The following is a 19,684-nucleotide window of genomic DNA, read 5'->3' as shown; positions in this document are numbered from 1 at the left end:
TCTTAAATGGGTCATTAACTTCCTGGAACAAAAACATTTGAAAATTAACACCCAGGACCATAACTTAGATAAAAATTATCATCCAATCAAACAAACCTCGAAGAATTTAGAGGTGGGGTCAACAAGCATTTGCAAGGTGTTGTTCTGCTCCTCGTTGAGCACCTTGGGGTACGGGAAGACCTCGCTGCCCTGGACATGACCACGGAACATGTTCATCACGAAGGACTGTGACTTGGGCGCAGGTTTGTTCGTCTTCTCCCTCTTGCTGGACCCACAGGGGGATGTCGTGGAGATGCATCTGCAAGACCAAGCCAAGCATGAGTAGTTTCATTCATTGGCGTTCAGCTCATGATGTGCCCGCACCCACACATGCGTAGCGAGAACCATGTGCTCGAACGGCGGAAAACACGGAAAAGGGCAGCGGAACCAAGACAACGTTCGGCAAAACAAACAAGTGCTCACCTTGGTGCAGACGCGACCAACCTCAGCTTGGCAGCCTCGGCGGCGTTGGGTTTTACCCTGTTAATGAATCGGATCGCGTGCATGGTCGCTCCAAGCAGCAATGGCACTGTGAGCAAAAACACTATATAAAGCCGCACGCACGCAGGGACCGATGCGAAGTTACAGACAACGGATTTTGGACTTCGGAGTGAGAGTGAGATGATCAGCTGTTGCATTCGCAGAAAGCTCGGGTGTAAACAAACTGACGTTTGACAGGTGAAAGGTACGAAGTCCACGCAAAATTTCCGAGTGAATGATTTTTGCCCCGCTCCTTTTGCCAAGGGTTGAAAGTAACGGAGCAGTACAAAATACTATCCTTCCGCTCTATTTACATTAAAAACTTCCTTTTGTTAACCGTAAAAAACTATATTAGCAGGTATCACGTTTAGGTTTTTTACTCGTTGGGTGGCTAGACTGCGACTGAATTTCTCATTCAAGGACTGCGCTAGCCTCGCGGCGAGTGGCAAACTGTCGCCCGTCGCGGTCGCCAGTCGATCAAAACAAGCATGGCTGCGCCTATGACGCCTGTTGATGGCCAATTTTGGCGAAGTACTTTGGTCCTTCGATTGCAAAACAGAAATAGAGCGGAGAGCCACGCGTTCAAGGATCTTATTTCTTTTCGTGAGTATTTCTTTGAGCGGTACTTCCTCCACCACTCAACCTAAACATGGCAAGGTCACCTAACCTATATATTTCTGTCAGTTTCACGGGAAAGTAACATAAAAACAATGAACTTTCTAGCTATCATTAGACCGTCATGCAGTTTTTCTTGTTTTGGCTTGTCCATGATAAAGATTTGGTGCTGCCATTGCATGAGTAAGCCTCCCAAAAGTTATGAAAAGTGTTTATATAAAGGAAGAAAATGGTAAACAATGTGCCCATGTCAACTTAACATCGACAGGAGTATGCCATAGTGCTATCTTTTTAATGTCAAATTAATGTGTTTGGACGTGATTATTACGTATCTTGTTGGCTTCTGAAGCTCTCAAAGCTTGCCCTATGCAATTTGTCGCCTGTCATTCGCGACATATGGTGTTTTATTTTGCTTATCTTTCTCTAAAACCTGTCAAATTTAAGGAAGCTGAGAAATATTCTTCTCTCTATAAAATCCATTTAACAATCCCATCTATGTATTTCAGATAATCGTCTCTTTGAGAGCTCCAATGCACTTCGAGCAGAAAACCTGCAGCTCTCTATTCAGAACGAGAAACTGAAATCCGAACAAAACATTTCTGTTGAAAAAGCTTCTGGGGATGGAGGGGCTAATAGTTCAAGCAAAAGCCCTTCACATAGAAATGAAAAGGTGCAGATCTTGGAACAGAAAATTTTTAGTCTTCAAGAAGAACTGACTGAAATGCATCGGAGGAAGGGAGAGAATGCCCAGCAGCTGGTTGATCTGAACCAAAAACTCCAGGAGAAAGAAAGGCTTTTGCAGTCAAAAGAAGCAAGGTATTTGACTTTACTGTGTCATGTTTTACATTTTATACATTGTAACATAAGAAATTATTTATTTATTGCCTTGTGTTTTTATGTTTATTCATTTGGTGACGTCTTTTTCAGCCTTGGAGAATATATTTCCGATAACAGTTCTTTGAAAGCAGAAGTGCAAATGTACAAGTCTAGCTTGAAAGAGCTGGAAAGCCTGAATCAAATCATCCGTGATGAATATAATGCAAACCAACTAGCACTCACTGCTCTTGAGGAGAAGTTGCGCAAGACTCAGGTACTGTCTCTAGAAGTATTTCTCTTTCAACCGTCACATATAAGGTTTCTGATTCACTATTCCAATGTTTATCCAGGATGAGAATAGACAACTAGTTGAGCGCCTTGTTCTGTACAAATCTAGAGATGCTGATCGAATGAATGAAGATAATGAAAATTTTCTGAGGTATGGTGCAGAAAATTTTGCATGGGGCATGTGTGTTTTCTATTATTTATGTTTTTCTCATATTTTGAAATAATAATGTTTTTGTCTGGTCTATTCTTAAGAGTATTTAGCCAAACATAAGGATTTCAAGCTGCTCTCCTGTTTATATTTGGGACATTTTACTTGAATTATTTTTGTTTCAATTCCTTGTGGTATGAGGTTTTCGTAGTTTCAGAATGTTTTTTTCGTCAAATTTTGATAGTTGTTTTGTTATTTTGTTGTCTTTGACTTTTTGCACCTGCACTTGCTCTCTTTGTAGATTGGGATTTTTGTGCATTGCTTGCGTGCTGTGTAGAATGTATTGGATGTGTGAATGTTGTTTTGACCAAATATCTGATAGAGGCTACACATTCTAATAACTGTAACAATCAATCATTTTGGGTAATGTAGTACTTTGTGTAGGTCCAACTTTTGAACAGGGAACATTGCCATTGTTGCTTCAGTATAGTTCTTGTTGTTTGTAGAAGTGCCAAATTAGCACTTCTGGCCACTGACACAAAGCACTAAACTGGGAATGCTTGGAAACTATTTTCTTCTACTCTCCTATACCAGCACCAGCCTAAACACTGATATTTCCAATTATTAATATTTTTTTAATGGAGCAACTCCCATTAACGTCACAGGCATATGAATTCTGCACACAGTGCCAAACGCTCTTTTTGCAGTGGTGGGAGCCATAATCCAACCTCCTCTCTCTTACAAACCATTGATGGTCTCTTTAGGTGAGTAATGAAACAAACTGCCTAAAATAAGTTTCACTTTGGCTTATCTCTTTATGAAACATATTCTTTGTAAGATCATGTGGTAATGGCCCATTTCTTACAAGCAATGCCTTCTGTTTCCTTGTCTTCTGGCAAGGAGGGAGCATGGTTTATGGTTCCACTCACTGCTGGTCTTAGCAACTGCGATTATGTGATACTTCTGGATATCTGGAAATTGGTGCATTTGCATTTTACTGAGCTTTTTTTGTTGTCCATGAGCATGACTTCATCTCCTCCCCATGGTTTGAAACCCCATTTTTGTTTCCCTTTAGTGCTTTACTATAAATCTCCAAGTATCCCAAGTAGGCCATTGTATTTCATTGGCATTGTTTTGAAGTTGTTGCCCCCCCCCTTTTTTTTTGTGAAACGAGGGATTTTATGACATTTACATGAAACGTATGGAAAGGCTTCTGAGCTTGGAAGAACGTTTTTTGTTTCTGTTTTGATTTGATTTGATTTGATTGAGCATGATTTGGGTATGAAGAGCAATTGGCGGGTTCTTTATGTTAGTCTAACTTTTATTTAATGGCTAGGAAGAAAGATTTGAAATGAAATTACATGCTCAGAAATTCGTTCCTGTCTTTCAGGTTCTGGGTTGTTGATCATGGTCAGCCCTTCCAATATTATCAACATACCTTTTCCACATAGGTTGCGTGAACTGCATCAAGCTCTCGTGACCCTATGCTCATGATCTACTACTCATTTTTTGATTCTCATGGTTGATGGAATCTTACCATTTTGACTCCTTGATAATTGTGCTCGGCTTAATTTCATGTGTGGCTTTTGTTGGTGGAAACAGGTAGACTCTGAAGGAAATGTATGGTGAATAATTATTACTAATCCTGCCAGCCTAAAAGTCATTTAAATTACCACTTTCCGTGTTGTGAACTACCGCACCTGTTCTGCCCCAATTCATTACTTGAAATATTGTGTCTCTCAAATAGATAAAAAAAGACAGAGACTTCCTTAAATAGTAATCAATTAACTAATGTTTCATTCATTTATCAGTTGATAGCCATAACTCTCCTTCCACTTTTATTCACTGTGAGTTTTCCTTCATCAGGAAAAAACAAGCTAAAGTTCAAAGAGAGTTAGAGGATGCTGCAAAGGAGTCTCGAGCAGTGTCCCCAGAAAGTACATTTGGAGAGCGGTCTGACTTGGGTGTTAACCCATTCTTTGCCTCCAATGTTCCATCAAAAGCCATCAGCAAGTTTGTAAGTTGACTTATAGTTCTCAAATACGTCTGATGGCTCTTGTTGGATGCCAAATAAATAAAATATTTCTTGCAAATTGACAGGAGGCCCACGACCAAGAAATTAACGCAGTAAAGTGGAGCACACTGGAACGCCTGGTTGCTACTGGCGGAGCAGACCGCAAAGTTAAACTGTGGGACATATCCAAAGGTAACCTTAACATTTTCCGTCCATTTGTAAATGTGTTTTGCTTTCCCTCCTTCTCTTCGGACTCATCTTAAGCTCTTCCTGCTTCCAGGGGGCCAGCACGAGAGCAGAGGGGTTCTCGTCGGGAGCAACGCGGCCGTCATGTCCATCGACTTCGACTCGACGGGGACGCTCATCCTCGGGGCGTCCAACGACTTCGCCACGCGCGTGTGGACCGTCGCCGACCATCGACTCAGGGTGAGTGAGTGTGCACACAGTGTATGCGCGCTGCGCGCCTTGCGCCTTGCGGTAGGCAACTTGTCCGGCGCGTCGGCCCGAGGGGCTGCGGTCCTGCGGCCTGTGGTCCTGGCCCAGCAGAGCGTTCGTCTCTCTCTATCGCAAGCATGGGGCTTACCGTGCAGGTGCAAGAGAGACAGAGCGACGAAACGCTGCGTGGAATGAGTCTGCTGGTTCAAACACCGCCCCCGGTAAGTGGGCGGTCTGGGCCGGCGGGCCTCAGGTGTGGGAACAGAGGCTCGCCGCGACGCGCCGCGACGCCTCCCCAGTTCTACAGTGCAGCAGCGCCAGCAGCCAGCCCTGTCCTGTCCTGCTGATGCTTGTGCCTTGTGCCGCGGCAGGGCGGGACAGCCTGTAATTTGGTTTAATGTGTTGCCTTCTCATTGCACGGTGGTTATCCTAGGCACGTCTGCCGCGGAGCCGCCGCACGGCGCAGACACTCGGCGCAGACACTCGGCGCAGACACTCGGCGCAGACACTCGGCGCAGACACACGGTGCGAGCGCGGTGCATGGCGGGGCTGGGCGGCGCGGAGCGGCGCGGGGCGGCGCGGGGAGCAAGGACCTTGTTTGGGCCGTGCCGTGGCCGTGTGCCTGGCCGTGTGTGCGCTCGCCGGCCGGTTGGCCGGTCGGTCGGTCGGCCTGCCTTTGGCGGCCCGCTTCCGCCTGCGCTTGCGTTTCCGGCTCGCCGCTACAGCGTCACGCCGCACTAGAGCGCTGTTCAAGAATCTCTCTCACACACACGCACTCACTCACTCACAGACACACAGAGAACATCGCACGCGCGCTCGTCCGTCGGCGTAGCGAAAGAGTGGTTTGTAGTTTTCTCGGAACGCTTGATCGCGTGGCGCGGTGGCTATAGCCGTGCGCAGGCTGTCGGTGTCTGTGCTCCCCGCGCCGCGCCGCGCCGCGCCCGGCCGGCAGGCAACCCATCGACCCAACAGCGAGCATCCGCGAGGCGGCGGCGGCGGCCTCAAGTGGCTGAAGTCTGCTCCAGTGCGCGAAGTCTCCGTGGAAATAGGCGTTCGCCACTCGGCGCGGTTATGAACCGGGAACAGGGCAGGGCGGCAGGGCGGCAGGGCCTACGAGGAAACGGCAGGTGCCTCGGCGTCGCATTGGCCGCGCTGCTCTGGCGTGGCCGAGGGCAGGGCCCAGGGCATGGCCTAGGGCATGGCGCGGACGGCGGGGCGTTTGTTTGCCGGCCGCGCGTCACGGCCTTGCCTTCTTTACGGCCTGCATGGCCCGATGGCGTGGCCCGATGGCATGGCCCGATGGCATGGCCTGCTTCACTTCGATTTGCTCAAATTAGACGGTGCACGACGCGGTGCAGCGGTGCTCTGGAGCTGCCCCAACATTTCAATAGACGCCATGCGGCGATGCGGCGGCGGCCCCTCCGAGCGCGTCCCCGCCCCTCCCCGCCGCGGCCCGCCGCCACCGACAAGTAAATCTAGTGCACCACGGCGGCGCTGCGGCGCTGTTGAGGGCGTCCAAAGATCACGCAACATGAAATAGGGCCTGCGCGGCCTTCTCTGTGGCCGCCGGTCTGTGGCCGCGACTCGGCGCACGGCGGCATTCAGACGCACGGGGTGGGCTGATGGGGCGGCGATACCCCTCGCTGGCCGGCCTGGCCGCCGAGCATGGCGGAGCACGGCGGAGCGCATCCATCACGAACGGCGCAGTGCGGCCATGGCGGCGCGGCGCGGGGTATTTACCGGTGCAGAATGGCCGTGCTGTGTGCTCTGTGCACCGCCCGGCCGAGTCGCAGCCGAGAGCATCTGTCAATTTTTATCAGATGCTGCAATGCGCCGCTTTGGGGAATGTCCGGGCAGGGCGGCACGGCGGCGGCGCCAGCCGGAACCGCGACTCCGGGACGCGGAGACGCGCTGAGCTACGGTCGCGGTAATTGTTGGAGAAGGTGGCTCGCTATCACACCGGCCTCCGGGCCCCGCCGGCCCCGCACCACAAATCACACAACCTCTAATTGCTCTGTCAGACATTTGAGAATAATGCTATCACCGTTTTTGATGAGAAGCGTGTCCGGCTATCGCGTGCGTTCGCTCGCTCGAGGACGGCTCGTTTTTGTGCCACCCACGAGTGCATCGGCGGTGCCCGGCCGTCGGGCCGTCGGGGTGGGATGACGGGCATCAAGAACGCAACGCGGCAACGCGGTCGAGGCTAATTTCGCCGCTTTGCTCAGCCTTGTGTGCGTTTCATTAATCGGATGCCGAGTGTGTCTCCCCCCCCTCCCTCCCTCGCCGTTCATTCAATGTCTGTCCATCCATCCACACGCCGCCCCGCGCTGCCCGGCCCTCCCCGAATGATTAATGGAAAGCAAACAAAATGCACTAGATCGCATCGCGCGCGCATTAACCATGGAGATTTGCTTTAAAAGGCGTGTATATAAATTGCAGCGGGGTTTTGTGGGCGTAGGACGACGGCGCCTGCGGGCGCCAAGGTAGGCAGCCGCGGCGCACGGCGGTGTTGCGGGACGGCCTACCCAGCGCGCCTGCGGGCGCCAAGGTAGGCCGCCGCGGCGCACGGCGGTGTTGCGGGACGGCCTACCCCAATGTTCGCAGGCGCTCGAGGCCTCGGGAGACTTTTTTTTTAACTCTGTCAACAGGTGTTTTGGCCGTGCGGGGCGCGGCGCGCCATGGCGCCAGCCCGTTTGTGTGCGCGTTGGTCTATTCGCGTGCATGGCTGTTCGGCAGTTTTAACGACTCGGCTCGCTGCTCCCTCCTGCGAAAGAAATGCTGACTTAATTGTGTCTCCGGGCCCTGCCGGCCTGCCGGCCTGCCGGGAGAGGGCATGGCGAAGGGCCCCCGTCGCGTTGGCACTCGTAAAAGTCTATTTACCGAGTGCGGTGTGCTAGCCTGGGCTGGATGGGCGCGTCCCCTGGACGAACGGGCGGGCGGGACGAGACGGGACGGGACGCACGGATGTAAATGCTGCACTAACGACTGCCGCGCGCTTTTCTTCTTGTTTTTACATTTTTTTTGTATCTGCCGCCATGATTGTTCCGATGTGGTATCTCGGTTCGATTTGCATGCAATCCGACTGCACGTGGCCGGGCCAGGGCCGGGCCAGGGCGGCCCGCTGGGTAACTTGCTATGTGACGAAGCCGGGCGTCGAGCCGTCATGTCTGAATTCCTGGCGTTCGGCGTGCGTGCGTGCGTGCGTGCGTGTGTGTGTGTGCGTGTTTTAATGCCGGCCTGCTGATCCTAACCTACGAATGGCTTTTTTAAGAGACGCGCGTTTCCTTAATGATGAGGGAGATCGCCTTGGAAGTCGCTGCGCCGCGCTGCCGGGCTGCGTCCGCGTCGCCCACCGTGGCGTCCCCGGCCCCGCCGTGCATCCGCCAGCGCGGTGCACTCGCGGTGCACTCGCAGTGCAGGTGCGGACGCGGCAAAAACGGTCGAAAAAATGGGCGCGGCGCTGCGGACGCGGCCCGTGTTGGTGACCGCGGGGCAGCTCTTAATGCGAATGCCGTTGCCGTTCGTTAAGTCCCTTTCAAGCCGCGGCCTGTACGCCAAGCTGTAAGCCAAGCTGTAAGCCCAACGGATGGGCCGGCGGTTCGACTCCCGCCGCCGCCGCTCGTTTTCGGAATGGACCGCGGCGCGCAGACCTCTGTCACAATGCTCGGCAGCCAAACGAACAGCTCAGCAGGCGCAATGAGAAAGGCACACCGCGACATTCTGAGCTGTACTGGCTTTCGTCCGGGGAAAGGGTAATTACGAAAGGCTGCGGTGACCGGCAGTCCGGCAGGCGGCGCGGGATCACGCCTATCTCGCCTAATCGGCGGACAGGGCTCCCGCCCGGAATGGCACGGGTTCGAATACCGCGGCCAGAGATAAGGCTTTCTTCCTGACAGATGACGCTAATTGCGGCAGGGCGTGGCGGGGCGGGGCGGGGCGTGGCGGGCGGGGCGTGGCGGGACGACGTGGCGTGGGCCTTGGCCGCCCGACGACGTCCCTGCGGCCCGACGATGACGGAGGAAGAAAGGCGTTCGGCCGTCCTGTGCAGAGCGGTGCGGTGCGGTGCGGAGTTTGGGGCGACCTCATCATCAGAGGTTGACTCACTGGGCCCTCCCCGGGTGCGGCAAGACGTGGCGTGGCGCGGCGTGGGCTGAAACGGCATGCGCCACCCGTCACGCCAAAGAAAAGGGGCACGGTACGACACGCGCGGGGCGAGGCGTGGCGTGGCGGGGCGTGGCGGGGCGGGGCGTGGCGGGGCGAGGACCAACTCCAAAATCGGAAGTACAATGAACGTATGAGAAAAGGAATTTTGAGCAAGAAGGTGAAGCACGTCGAAACGAAATTCTGAAAATAAAGTCTTAATTCAGAAATAAAATGCGGACAAAATAAATCACGCGAGTACTGAAACAGTCGTTTCCCCTGACGTGGCGGGGCGTGGCGGAGTCCGGTGGTCCTCGCGTCTCCTGTCGGTGTGACGGCGGGGGGCGGGGCGGGGCGGGGCGGGGCGGGGCGGGGCGGGGCCGGCCGGCCATCTTGCACGGGGATCCTCTTTGAAGTGGGATTTGTCCGTCACTGGCCGCTGGCCGCCACTGGCCCGTCGGCCCGGCGCGTCGGGCGTGCGCGGCCAACGACCCGCCCCGCGATCCCTGCACGCGTGCTGCCCCGCCCGCCCCGCCCGCCCCGCTGCACAGTAACACTGGCGGTGTGTCCGCGCCGCCAGGCAGGCAGGCCCTCGGCCAGGCCGCCTAGGCCGGTGATATGACTAATTAGTGCTGACATAGTGGCCGGCAGCCGCGGCAGCCCGGCCATGCCCAGTGCGCCCCCCTCTAACGAGGCGCTATGTCGGACGGGGTATAGACAAGCGGCGAGCAAATAATGGAAAGCAATATGACAAGTTAACGAGGGGCAGAAGGCTTTTCAGCGGGAGGGAAGAAGAAAAAAAAACAATCAGAGAGACCCGCATTGCATGCAAATTTTCTGCCATTCCACTCCGGGGCCCATCGTTATGTTTTGAAACTGAGTTTAATGTCTCGAGGTGGCAACGCAAAACGACGATGCCCTATAAGAAGGAGACTAGACACGTTTTTGTTTTTGTTTCGCGCATTCCGAGACAAAATGGCGGTTGTCGCGCGCACTGTGACTGCCCGTCCGATGAGGCCAGTGGCTTGCCAGTGGCTTGCCAGTGCCAGTGCGGCCGGCCTGGCCAGGCGAATGACGCGCTAACGCCGTTGGCCCGGATCCGTCGCCTCGCCTTTTCTCGGCATGTGTTTGATCGGGCGGCCGGCTTAAGCCTCAGCGCCTCGGCCCGCGCGGGGAGAGGAAGGTTAATGCCGATGTAGCGTGCAGATCGGGGAGTCGGGGGCAGCAGGACCGCGAAGCCGCGCCGAGCAGCGTGAAGCAGCGCGGAGCAGCGCGGAGCGTCAGCGCTGTGCCGTTACGTCTGGTGGCAAGGCAGAAGCAGCAGGCCCTCGGGGTGGCCCTGCCCTGCCCTGGCCCACGCACTCTCTGCGCCAGTCTGCTTTGTCTGCGCGCACTGCCCAAACCAAACCGCTGACTTGACATCCTGCGTGTGGACGTTATGGGCCGCGTCGCCGCACGCCGAGCGACCAGTCAAGGCGGCCCGAGGACCCCGCTGGGTTTGTGGAGGATGGCCTGGCCCCCGCGGCCCGTTGCTTTATTGGGACCGGACCGTGCCGTGCCGTGCCGTGCCGTGCCGTGCCGCGATGACCAGGACGCTTTGACCTGCGCTATCGTGGCCACGTTTGGGCTCGAGCGACGCCGAGTAGCGGGCCGCGGGCCAGGCACCGGCACGGCCACCTACGGTCCTACGGGCCGGGCGCCTACAGCTATGTCACTCCATTAATTTGGTTCGTTCACCCGTGCAGCCGCCTGCCGGCCGGCCGGCCGCGCCGCCGGGCTGCCGGTGCGGAGCGGGGAGGCGGACGCGGAGGCGTGAGAGAGGTGTCGAGGTCGTGAACTCGCGCGGGACGCCGGGACGCCGCGACGGGGTTGTTGATAAAGTCGTTTAATTGCGACTCGGCCTGGAGAGGCCAGGGCGGGCAGGGCGGGCAGGGCGCCGGGTGACGCGGCTGGTTCCCGCCACGCCTGGCTGGCCGCGCCGCATCGCGCAGCGCCGCCTCGTTTTAGTGCGGCTCTTGTTTTCTCGCTTTTATTGTTTTATGCGTGGTTAATCCCGCGGGGAAAAAAAAAGTCACCGCCTTGTTTAATCCCGAGCAGGCAGCCTCTCCGCCGGAACAACGCGCCGACGAAAGTGACTAAATGTTCGGCGCGCAGGGAGAGGCAAAGAGGCCCGAGACTCGCCGGGACGCCGCGCATGGTGGAGGCCGCGTCCTCGGCCACCACCTCGCCGTGCCGCTGATGAAGGGCGGGGTGGCGCAGTCCATTCACGGCCGCGGCGCTGCGGATGGCCGAGGCAGGCCGCGGCTGGTCGTGATGCGTAAGCCAGTGGCGGGCTGCACCACGCTGCGCCGGTCTGCGCCACGCCGCACGCCGCGGGCGAGTTGGCCGCGTCTTAATCCCCCCCCCCTCCCCCCGCACCGCGTCAGCCGGCGTCAGTCCGATGGACGAACGGATGGGCAGATGGATGGCCGCCATGCTGAATGCGACTGCTGTTTTCAGTTTATTTTCCCCCACATTTTTTTCCCGCGGCGTGTTTTTGTCTCGGCCGCCGCGGTGACCTTTGGCGCATTCCTCTCGTGCGTTGTGATCGGCGCTGCCGAGGCGCTGCCGGGGCGCGGTGCGGCCGCCCTGATTGCGCGCTAATGACACGCACGCAGCCTCCGCCCCTGACGGAGTGGCGCCAGCGGACGGGAAGAGGATGACTCCAACGCCTCGCGGGTTTCCGCTGAAGGGCCCTCCCTGCTTTCCGGGAGGCCGAGCCGGTCCTTGCTAGTGCCGCAAAGGGGCGGAAGCAGGGCTGCAGTGAATCGGGTGGTTTGTAGTACAGTCGTGTAGGTGCGAGTGAGAGGCGCATCGCGCTGCGACCGACCGGGGGGATCCCGTAAAACCCCGGCGGCGCCAGCCTGCTCGCCGCGGCCTGCCTGCGGTCCGCGGCCGCCGGCGGTGCGGTACGGTTCGCGCCACTGCTGGACGTGCGGGTCGTTCCCGCGTGCGGCGCGCGCCGCCATGGCGACGTGACGCGTCGCGACGCTGCGACGGCGCCGTAACGCGTCGGTAACGACCTTGCCGTCGGCCGCCATCGGCCCCCCGGCGGCCCGCCGGGCGAAAAAGGCAGTAGCGAGATGACAGTTCCGCAGAAATCGCGCGGCCGAACGGCGGAGCTTCATTCTCATGCATGGAACGTCGCGGCGCGCTTTTCGATTTGCGTTGATTCAGGGCCGCGGTGCCGCGGCGCGTTTGGGAGCGGGCGCTGCCGCGGTGCGGCGTTTGCCGCGGGGCTGCCAGCGCTGCTAGCCTGCCCGCCCGGCCGGCCGCCGAGGCGCGTGCGTTGGCCATTCATGGCTGGCCCGCGGGGCCCCCCTCGTAATAAGGGAGACGGACGGCAAAAAGCTGGCCGCCCCTTTTTGCCCCCCGCCGCCCCCTCCCCCTCCTGCCCCCAGGCCGGGCCCCAGGCCGAGCGCGTCCCGCTCCTCTACGATTGCAAGTAGCAGCCACGCTTTGATCGATGTCTTGTCCATTATTTCCATGGCATTCCGATACGGAACGCCGGCGCGGCGCGGCTCCGACGAAATACAATTTTCCTCGATTAATGCCTCATGTGGTGCCTTCGCCCGGCCTTGCCTTGATGCCGGCGCCGGCGGTCGGTCTGTCGTCCGGGCGCGCGTCGTCCGCGCATCAAACTCGAAAATAATAACTCGGATATATTTATTATGGAGCTTTCTTAGGTTCTTATTTTTCTCGGACTCGCCTCCACGACAGCGCGGCTGAGTCGATGATGCATACACGATAATGACCGAAACGTCACGCGCGTTCGCGTTCTTCTCTGAATGAACAAGGCAACAGGTGTGTGTGTGTGTGTGTGTGTGTGTGTGTGTGTGTGTGTGTGTGTGTGTGTGTGTGTTATGATTGCGTCCGCTGCACCGCGAGCGCGCCCAGTCTCATCTGCTGGCGTGCATCGCGGTGCCGAAGTGCAAGGCGCGTTTCGCTGAAATGGAGATTGTCCAAGTTTTGATTCTTATTAACATAAGGACCGCTGGCGTGCTATCCGTCGGCGCATCGTCGAGGCCCGTCCTAGGCCCGTCCTGGTGCAGCCCCTGCAGGCCCGGCCGGCCCAGCCCGTCCGTCCCGGCGTGGCTTGCCTGGCTGGCGTCTTCCTGATGTAATAGCGCGGCGCTCGCTCAGGAATTTGCTATTCTCCTTAGAAGGGCCGTGGCCGAGGCCGTGGCGGGGCACTGCCTGCTCCGCTTTCAAAGGGGTTCATTTTTATTTTTTTCCCACTCCCCGAGGGATTACGTATTTGTTTCAAATGGCTTGGCGGCTGTATGAGGAAACAGGCGTGCCTTTTCTGCGGCTCACGAGAAGAAGTGCCACTTGTTGGAGTGCGCGGAGCGTCGGCTCGGAGTCGGAGGGGGAAGCACTTTTTCAGTCGGTTTTACTTTCGGCGAAAACCACACGCACGCACACACACACACACTCACGCCACACTCGCTCAAAAAACGTCACAAAAAGCCCCTTTTCTCTCCGCTGCCTGCCGTGCGCTGGCAGTACGGCCGGACAGTCCCCCAGCACGACTTCTCGGGGACCCCTTTTGGGACCCCTCGATTAGTCGCACTCAACTATGCCGACCATAAACGGACGGACACCGATCAGGTTATAGATATGATTTCTTTTCCGAGTAGGAAGGGGCAAGATCGGCCCGAGTTTTGTACGAGTGGACGTCGTTGTTGTCGACCAGCAGGTTGTTGCTGCTCCGAGCACATCTCCGGGTCGGCTGGCGCAGGCTGGCGCCACTGGGGCGGCGACCAGATTGGTTGGCCCCCCCGGAGCGCACGTGTGTACCGAGCTCAATGCGGTATGCCGGATTGACACACAACACACCGGCGGAATGTGAATATGTGTCACGCACTGCTAACGAGGGCGCTATTCGTATTGAGATTACGAGGAGGACAGAGTGGACAATGCCTCAGTGGGGGCTCCGCGGGTCCACTTGGCGGGGGTTGCGGGGAGCCAGAGCCTGGGGGAGTCTGGGGGAGCGCGCCCCCTCGGCTTTCTGCTAACCTACATTCCAGACCGCTGCCCCCTGCGGGGCCCTGGTGCCCTGTGGGGCCGTGTCCATGTTTGATACCCCTGATACCTTGTTGCTGGCTCGGCCAGTGGCTGCGGCGGCTGCAGCGGCTGCAGCGGCTGCAGCGGCCACCATCCATCAACGCAGCGCCACACTATCCGGGTAGGCTGGTAGCCATGTCGGTGCACCGCGCAAAAATTGATAGGGAAATGTTTCATTGACAAATTCCCCTCTCAAGTAGATCACAACGGGATGAATGCGCAGTGCCCCGCCCGGACCCCCAGGGTCGGCGTTCCTTCCGCTGCCCGCCCCGCCCCGCCCCGCCCCGCCCCGCCCCGCGTGATTTATCCTTGCGAGTCCCGGTCGGCACGGCGCTCTAAACTCTCCTGCGAATCCCCGGCTGATTTTGAACGGAAAGGTGCGGGGGCCGCCGGGCTGCGCCGGCCTGACCTAGTGGTCACTCGGTTTACGAGAACGACTCGCTGCTGCGGGTGGCCGTGCTGGCAGTGCACTGGTGCGTGCGTGCGTGCGCGCGCGCGCATGCCCTGGCGCACGGACCGCAGCGCGACGCGCGTTGGTGGCGCTGGGCGCTGGCACACCGTTAGAATCGATCGGAAGAGCAGCTCGGCTTGCGCAGGCTTGCGCAGGCTTGCGTGGCTCACCGGAATTTTGTCCGAGTTGCGGGAAGCATGCTGCCCGGTAGTCCCTCCCTCATCCACGATGCTATCGAATCGTCGTCGGAAGAATTTTTCTGCCCAACTGAATTTTCTCGGGAAGGTGGGATGGTTCCACGGGAGGAATTCGGCTGGTTGCCGTTGCGCCGACCTGATAGTTTCGGCCAGCTGTTACGGAATGTTACGCGACAGGCAAGCCATGGCAAGAGCCATGGGCAGACCACGGGCAGGCAGGCCGTAAAGGTGTCCGGCCGATTATTCACAATGGGTGTAAACCCATCTCCACTTGGTTATGACCTCCTTCGAGACAGGTGCATAGCGGCACATGCCATGAGCTCCAGATGTTTTCTAGATTCGTCCTTTGCAGGCCCCGTTTTTGGGAGGGTTCCTGGCAGGAGCGGATTCAGATGGCATTGCCGGTGCTTGGGAGCGGGTCGTGCAGTTGTTTCGAACCGCCGCCTCTTGTTTTCGCTGGGGATTTTAGGTGTAATTCCCGGTCGCTGGGCGATGTCCGTTGGCACTTTTACCTCCGTTTTAATTACGAGACCTGCAGCATTTTAGAAGTAGACGAGCGATGTTCCTCTTGCCCCAAACGCCACGGTCGTTAAGTGGATATATGAGTCGACGGCGGAGTGATTGTTTTATGCGTCGGCGCGCTAAACTTGCGGGCCTCATGTTTTTGTTTCCGTCACAGTGTACGTGCTCCCGGAATAAAGACTCTCAACGGGGAAACGCGCACCGGAGGAGCGAAAATTCGTCTGGCCGTCTGGCTGTGACTGACGTGCCTGTGCCTCCGTTTCAGTGTGCACTCAAAGCCTGCTAATTTGTTGCGGTCGGCTTTACTGCACCATGATGTGCGACCGTAGGTCAGCCTTGGCGTGAGCAGCTCAAGCCAGGCCCTTCAAGCGAATTGTCAGCTGTGGGAAAACGAATCGAAATCCTCCAAGCCCCCGCGCGGGCGGGCGGGCAGGCTCTGCGAGCCTGTCGGCCGATTGAATAGGACCGTTATGCCAGTTAGTTAACCTTTTGACAAGCGCACACAGCGAGTCCAAAGCGAGTCAATCCCCGACGTGATTGGGTCCCTTTGTCGTGCACAGTGTACGTGCAATGCCTTACTTTCCTTTTACAGGCCTTGGGTTTTGGAGCCCTACGGCGCATCTCCCTGTGACCATCAATTTACCCTGGGCATCTTCGGGACGCCACCACTAAGTGTAGTTTTTGCTGAGCTGGTAATAAAATGTTTGTCCGAACGTTTCCAATTCGTTCTACCCTCCTCTCCCGAACACTTCGACACATAAACAAAGAGTAATTGTTGGGTTGGCCTAGAGATTGTTTCTCTGCTTCTTGTCACATGCGTGTGGAATGTTAGCTCTCAGTGTCTTAAATGATATTGATTTTGTCGGAAGCAGTATCATTACGCGAGCCCCACCGTCGTGAAAAAGACGACAGTTAGTTTAGCGTTGTGTGTACTTGCGACACTCAAAATTTGATTAGCCTTTTGGTTTTTTTCAGTTTGTTTTCAAAGTTGCGAGAAAAAAGCATTTCGTATGTGGATGGTAAAAGGGAGAAACAAAAGGCACGTATTTCAATAAATTAAATTAGTTCCTTTTTTATTAAAAGAAAAGCGTCAATGTTACGAACAACTATTACATAAGTAGACACAGGAAGGCACGTTTTAAATTGATGTCATGCCGCACCAGGCTCTCTTTGCATCTGGCATCTCACCAAACGCACAAGTTCACAGGTACATTTCTCTTTATTTTATCTTGAGAGACGAAGTGTGAGTGAACATTTTAAATTCAGGACCTACATTGCAATGATGTTCCACATCTTTGTGATTGTCTTTCAATTTGAATGTTTTCTTATTTTGAAGAAAACTTTAGGGTACAAAGCGTAATCCAACATTTGGATTGATTGTAGACCCTGATAATTCGAGAAGAGGACAAACACTCGATATTCTTACACGCACTCATTCACACACACTGATATAAATATAACACACAAATTATCGAGCAGGTCATCCTCACCTCATCGTCATTAAATATAACATTTCTTAAATATGTATACCTATATATATTTATATATTTATAATTACTCGGTCAAGAGAGCTCCAGTTCAAATAATTTTTAAGCCTTCCTAACCCCAAGCAGACTTTACTTTCTTTCTTACTACAAAAACTGTGGGTGTTTCCTTTTTATGGCAGCACTTGTCTGCTTGGATCGTGGAGCTAGAAGTCTTTTACTATTGTATCAATGCTTTCCATACGAACCTATGCCCTTGTAGAATTGCGCTTTACCTAAAGATAAACTCACTTCTGTCTGTTATACTAAAGGAGTATAGACTTTCACTTCTGGGAAGGCAAACTCACACACACACACATTCACATTCAAATATCATTCTCACTTCATACTTGTATAATTAAACTTTTGCGTACTTCGAGTAATGAAGGGATCTTTTAAAGTTCTACGTAAAATGGACGGCGGCCGAGAGAGCGTCCGTTCGGACATCCGCTGCAGCCCACGTATTCCACTAATATTACAAAGAGCCTTTCATACAAATTGCACAAATTTTTCAAAAAATTAACCTCTTGTATCAAAAGTTTTATCACCATAATCTCTGTGAAGTACTCGGCTCTATCTTTAGTCCGTTTAGCCGGCAGCATTACTGATTTGTTTACCTTTGACAATTTCATGTATCTTATATTTAAACATATACTCAGAGTTGTTGTATAATTAAATGGCATCATTTTTACAGGGTGATACTCTTCTTTAGAAATCGTTGTCATCGTTAAATAGGTACCAAAAGTTAAGTGGCATTCCGACATGTGCAGCGAGACATTGAATCAGGCCAACCTGCTTTGAGTGTGTGTCACCCCGCACAAATCCAGTCAACCTTCGAACCGTCAGAGTCACAAACATTTGAGCTGGTATTAGTAGTCATGTCGGTCGTTCCATAGCTCATGTGTAAAGTATTCCATGCATTTTTAAGCGGCGGAGTGCTGACACCGTCCTTGACGCGCTGCCGTCTTTTTAATCAATCTACCTGACTCATTTAAAGCACGTTAACGATACGATAGAAAGAAAGGGGGCAGTCTTGTGATCTCCTTTGTTCGATGTAACGGGCTCACTGAACAGTCCTCGTTGGCATTGAACCAGTCATGCACGCGGTTTCAACATACATTCACACATGGTTCTCGGATTTAAACAGAAATTAAATGTTGCTTGAGATATTCTTTTGATTGAAGATCCGCGTCTTTCGTCGATGGCACATCCCTAGGGATGGTGGCGCCCCCTGCCCGCCTCGTGGTGGCAGTTTGTACTTGGTCGATGAGGTAATGAAGCGGGAACCTCGACGCTGGAGCAAGCTGGAGCGCAGCGCGGGCCGGGGCGGCCGGCCTGCAGGCCTCGCGTGGCCTCGCTTGGCCTTGCCGGGGTCGCTGCAGTGTGAGGTGCAGTGCCAAGGGTCAAAGCCTCGGCCAAAGCCTGGGCCAAAGCCTCAGCCAAAGCCGAGCTCAAAGGCCCCGAGTCCACAGCCGGGTCACGCGACCGCAGGGTGGAGTCTGGCCTGGGAGCTTGGCGGGCTGGCCTCGGAGCGGCTGGGCCTAGAAGCGGCGCGCGTAGCCCGTGTCGTACAGCTTGCACAGCGAGTCGGTGCGCGAGACGTGGCTGCTGCCGTGGCTGCTGTGGCTGCCGGCGTGGCCCGAGTGCATGGAGGGCACGCTGACGGACATGCCGTCCATGGCGTCGAGGTGGCGCTGCTTGCTGCCGCGCCGGCGCTGCCACACGCACGTCCACACGGCGATGACGGCCAGCTGCGCGGCCAGGAACACGATGCCCGCCACCACGACGCCCGCCAGGTTGACGCACACGGCGGCCGAGCCGTCCTCGGACACGAACACCGTGCTGCTCTCGCTTGCGTTGCCCGCCAGCTTGCTGGGGTCGAAGCCGAACTTGTCCATGATGCGGATGCTCTGCACGAGCAGCAGGTCCTCGCGCGCGCTGGGGCTGGACACGGCCGTCGAGGACGTGGAGCGCCGCCGCCGCCTGCGCCCGAAGGACTGCACGGAGCGCAGCTCTCCCGACGAGTCCTCCGTGTCGCACTGCACGGGCTCGCAGGCGGGCAGGCAGGGCGTGACCAGGGCGCGGAACTGCACCACCTCGGACGAGGGGAACTTGAAGGCGTCGAAGTAGGACAGCAGCACCTGCAACACAAGCCGTCTCTCAGTGTCGCCTTGTATGCACCTCGCTGACGTGTGTCCCCGTGTTTGTTCCAGGTGTGTATGGGGCGGCCTGGCACGCCTGGCACGCCTCAGCGCGTCTCGATTACAGTGCAAACACACGGAGCCCTCTCCCGAAATGAAGCGCCATAAAAAGGTTCCCTGCCATTGACCCCGGCGCAGTGCCGGCGCACTGGCAGCGCACTGCCGGCCAGGGCAGTGCAGTGAGTCGCCGCTTTGTTACAGCGTTTTCGCGTGAGAGGCAGCCTTTCTTTGGCGCGATTTGGATCTGGTTCGTTAACGTTTCCGCCCGCATTTAGCGGCCGCGCGGCTTATTTTTTATTCCTCGCTCCGGCTGGCTCCGGCGCGTTAACGCATAGCTGTCCTCCCTTGCGCCCCGCGACGCCCTGCCAGGGTTGTTGACTCTTTTTTTTTTTCGGTTGCGAGACTTCCGCGGCCGATTCGCGTCGCCTGCTATGACGCCCGCCATTGTGTCGTCTGCTATGCAACGAGGAAAGTGAATCGATGTAATCCTGTCGGACGGGCTTTTTTCGGCGCAGGCAGAGGCTCCTTTGAAGGCGTTTCGTCAGGCGAGCGCGACGCCACGAAAAGCGAGTCGCGCCTTTTTTTTTGCCAGCCTCTCTTCCCTTTCACCCATGTAAAGGGCGCAGAGAGGGCGACGGGAAATTCGGCTCGGAGGAATGGCTTTGGATCGACGCGATTCGCATTGCGCGGATTCCTCGGCCCGCCTCGG

General features: G+C 55.9%; 2 protein-coding genes across 3 annotated transcripts in view; one reads left to right on the top strand and one right to left on the bottom strand.

Annotated features, from left to right (window-relative positions):
* Positions 1–954: 954 nt before the first annotated feature.
* Positions 955–19,684, top strand: part of LOC117650261 (autophagy-related protein 16-1) — a 183,139-nt gene continuing 164,409 nt past the window's right edge. The window contains exons 1-8 of one of the 2 annotated variants that reach the window (XM_034393530.1): positions 955–1,122; positions 1,641–1,950; positions 2,062–2,224; positions 2,301–2,389; positions 3,094–3,150; positions 4,253–4,403; positions 4,487–4,592; positions 4,681–4,826. In XM_034393530.1, coding sequence (XP_034249421.1) covers positions 1,008–1,122; positions 1,641–1,950; positions 2,062–2,224; positions 2,301–2,389; positions 3,094–3,150; positions 4,253–4,403; positions 4,487–4,592; positions 4,681–4,826 — 1,137 coding nt within the window. In that variant the 5' untranslated portion in view covers positions 955–1,007. The remainder of the gene's footprint in view (positions 1,123–1,640; positions 1,951–2,061; positions 2,225–2,300; positions 2,390–3,093; positions 3,151–4,252; positions 4,404–4,486; positions 4,593–4,680; positions 4,827–19,684) is intronic. The other variant, XM_034393531.1, reaches the window with a different exon arrangement.
* The window catches only part of LOC117651390, a 55,917-nt gene continuing 54,408 nt past the window's right edge, over positions 18,176–19,684 (bottom strand). The window contains exon 6 of the mRNA XM_034395397.1: positions 18,176–18,915. Within this exon, the coding sequence (XP_034251288.1) occupies positions 18,316–18,915 (600 nt within the window). The 3' untranslated portion in view covers positions 18,176–18,315. The remainder of the gene's footprint in view (positions 18,916–19,684) is intronic.

This window comes from Thrips palmi, unplaced genomic scaffold, assembly GCF_012932325.1.
Source record: "Thrips palmi isolate BJ-2018 unplaced genomic scaffold, TpBJ-2018v1 HiC_scaffold_5, whole genome shotgun sequence".
NCBI lineage: Eukaryota > Metazoa > Arthropoda > Insecta > Thysanoptera > Thripidae > Thrips > Thrips palmi.
The sequence above is the reverse complement of the archived record's forward strand: the minus strand, read 5'-3'. Positions and strand labels throughout refer to the sequence as shown.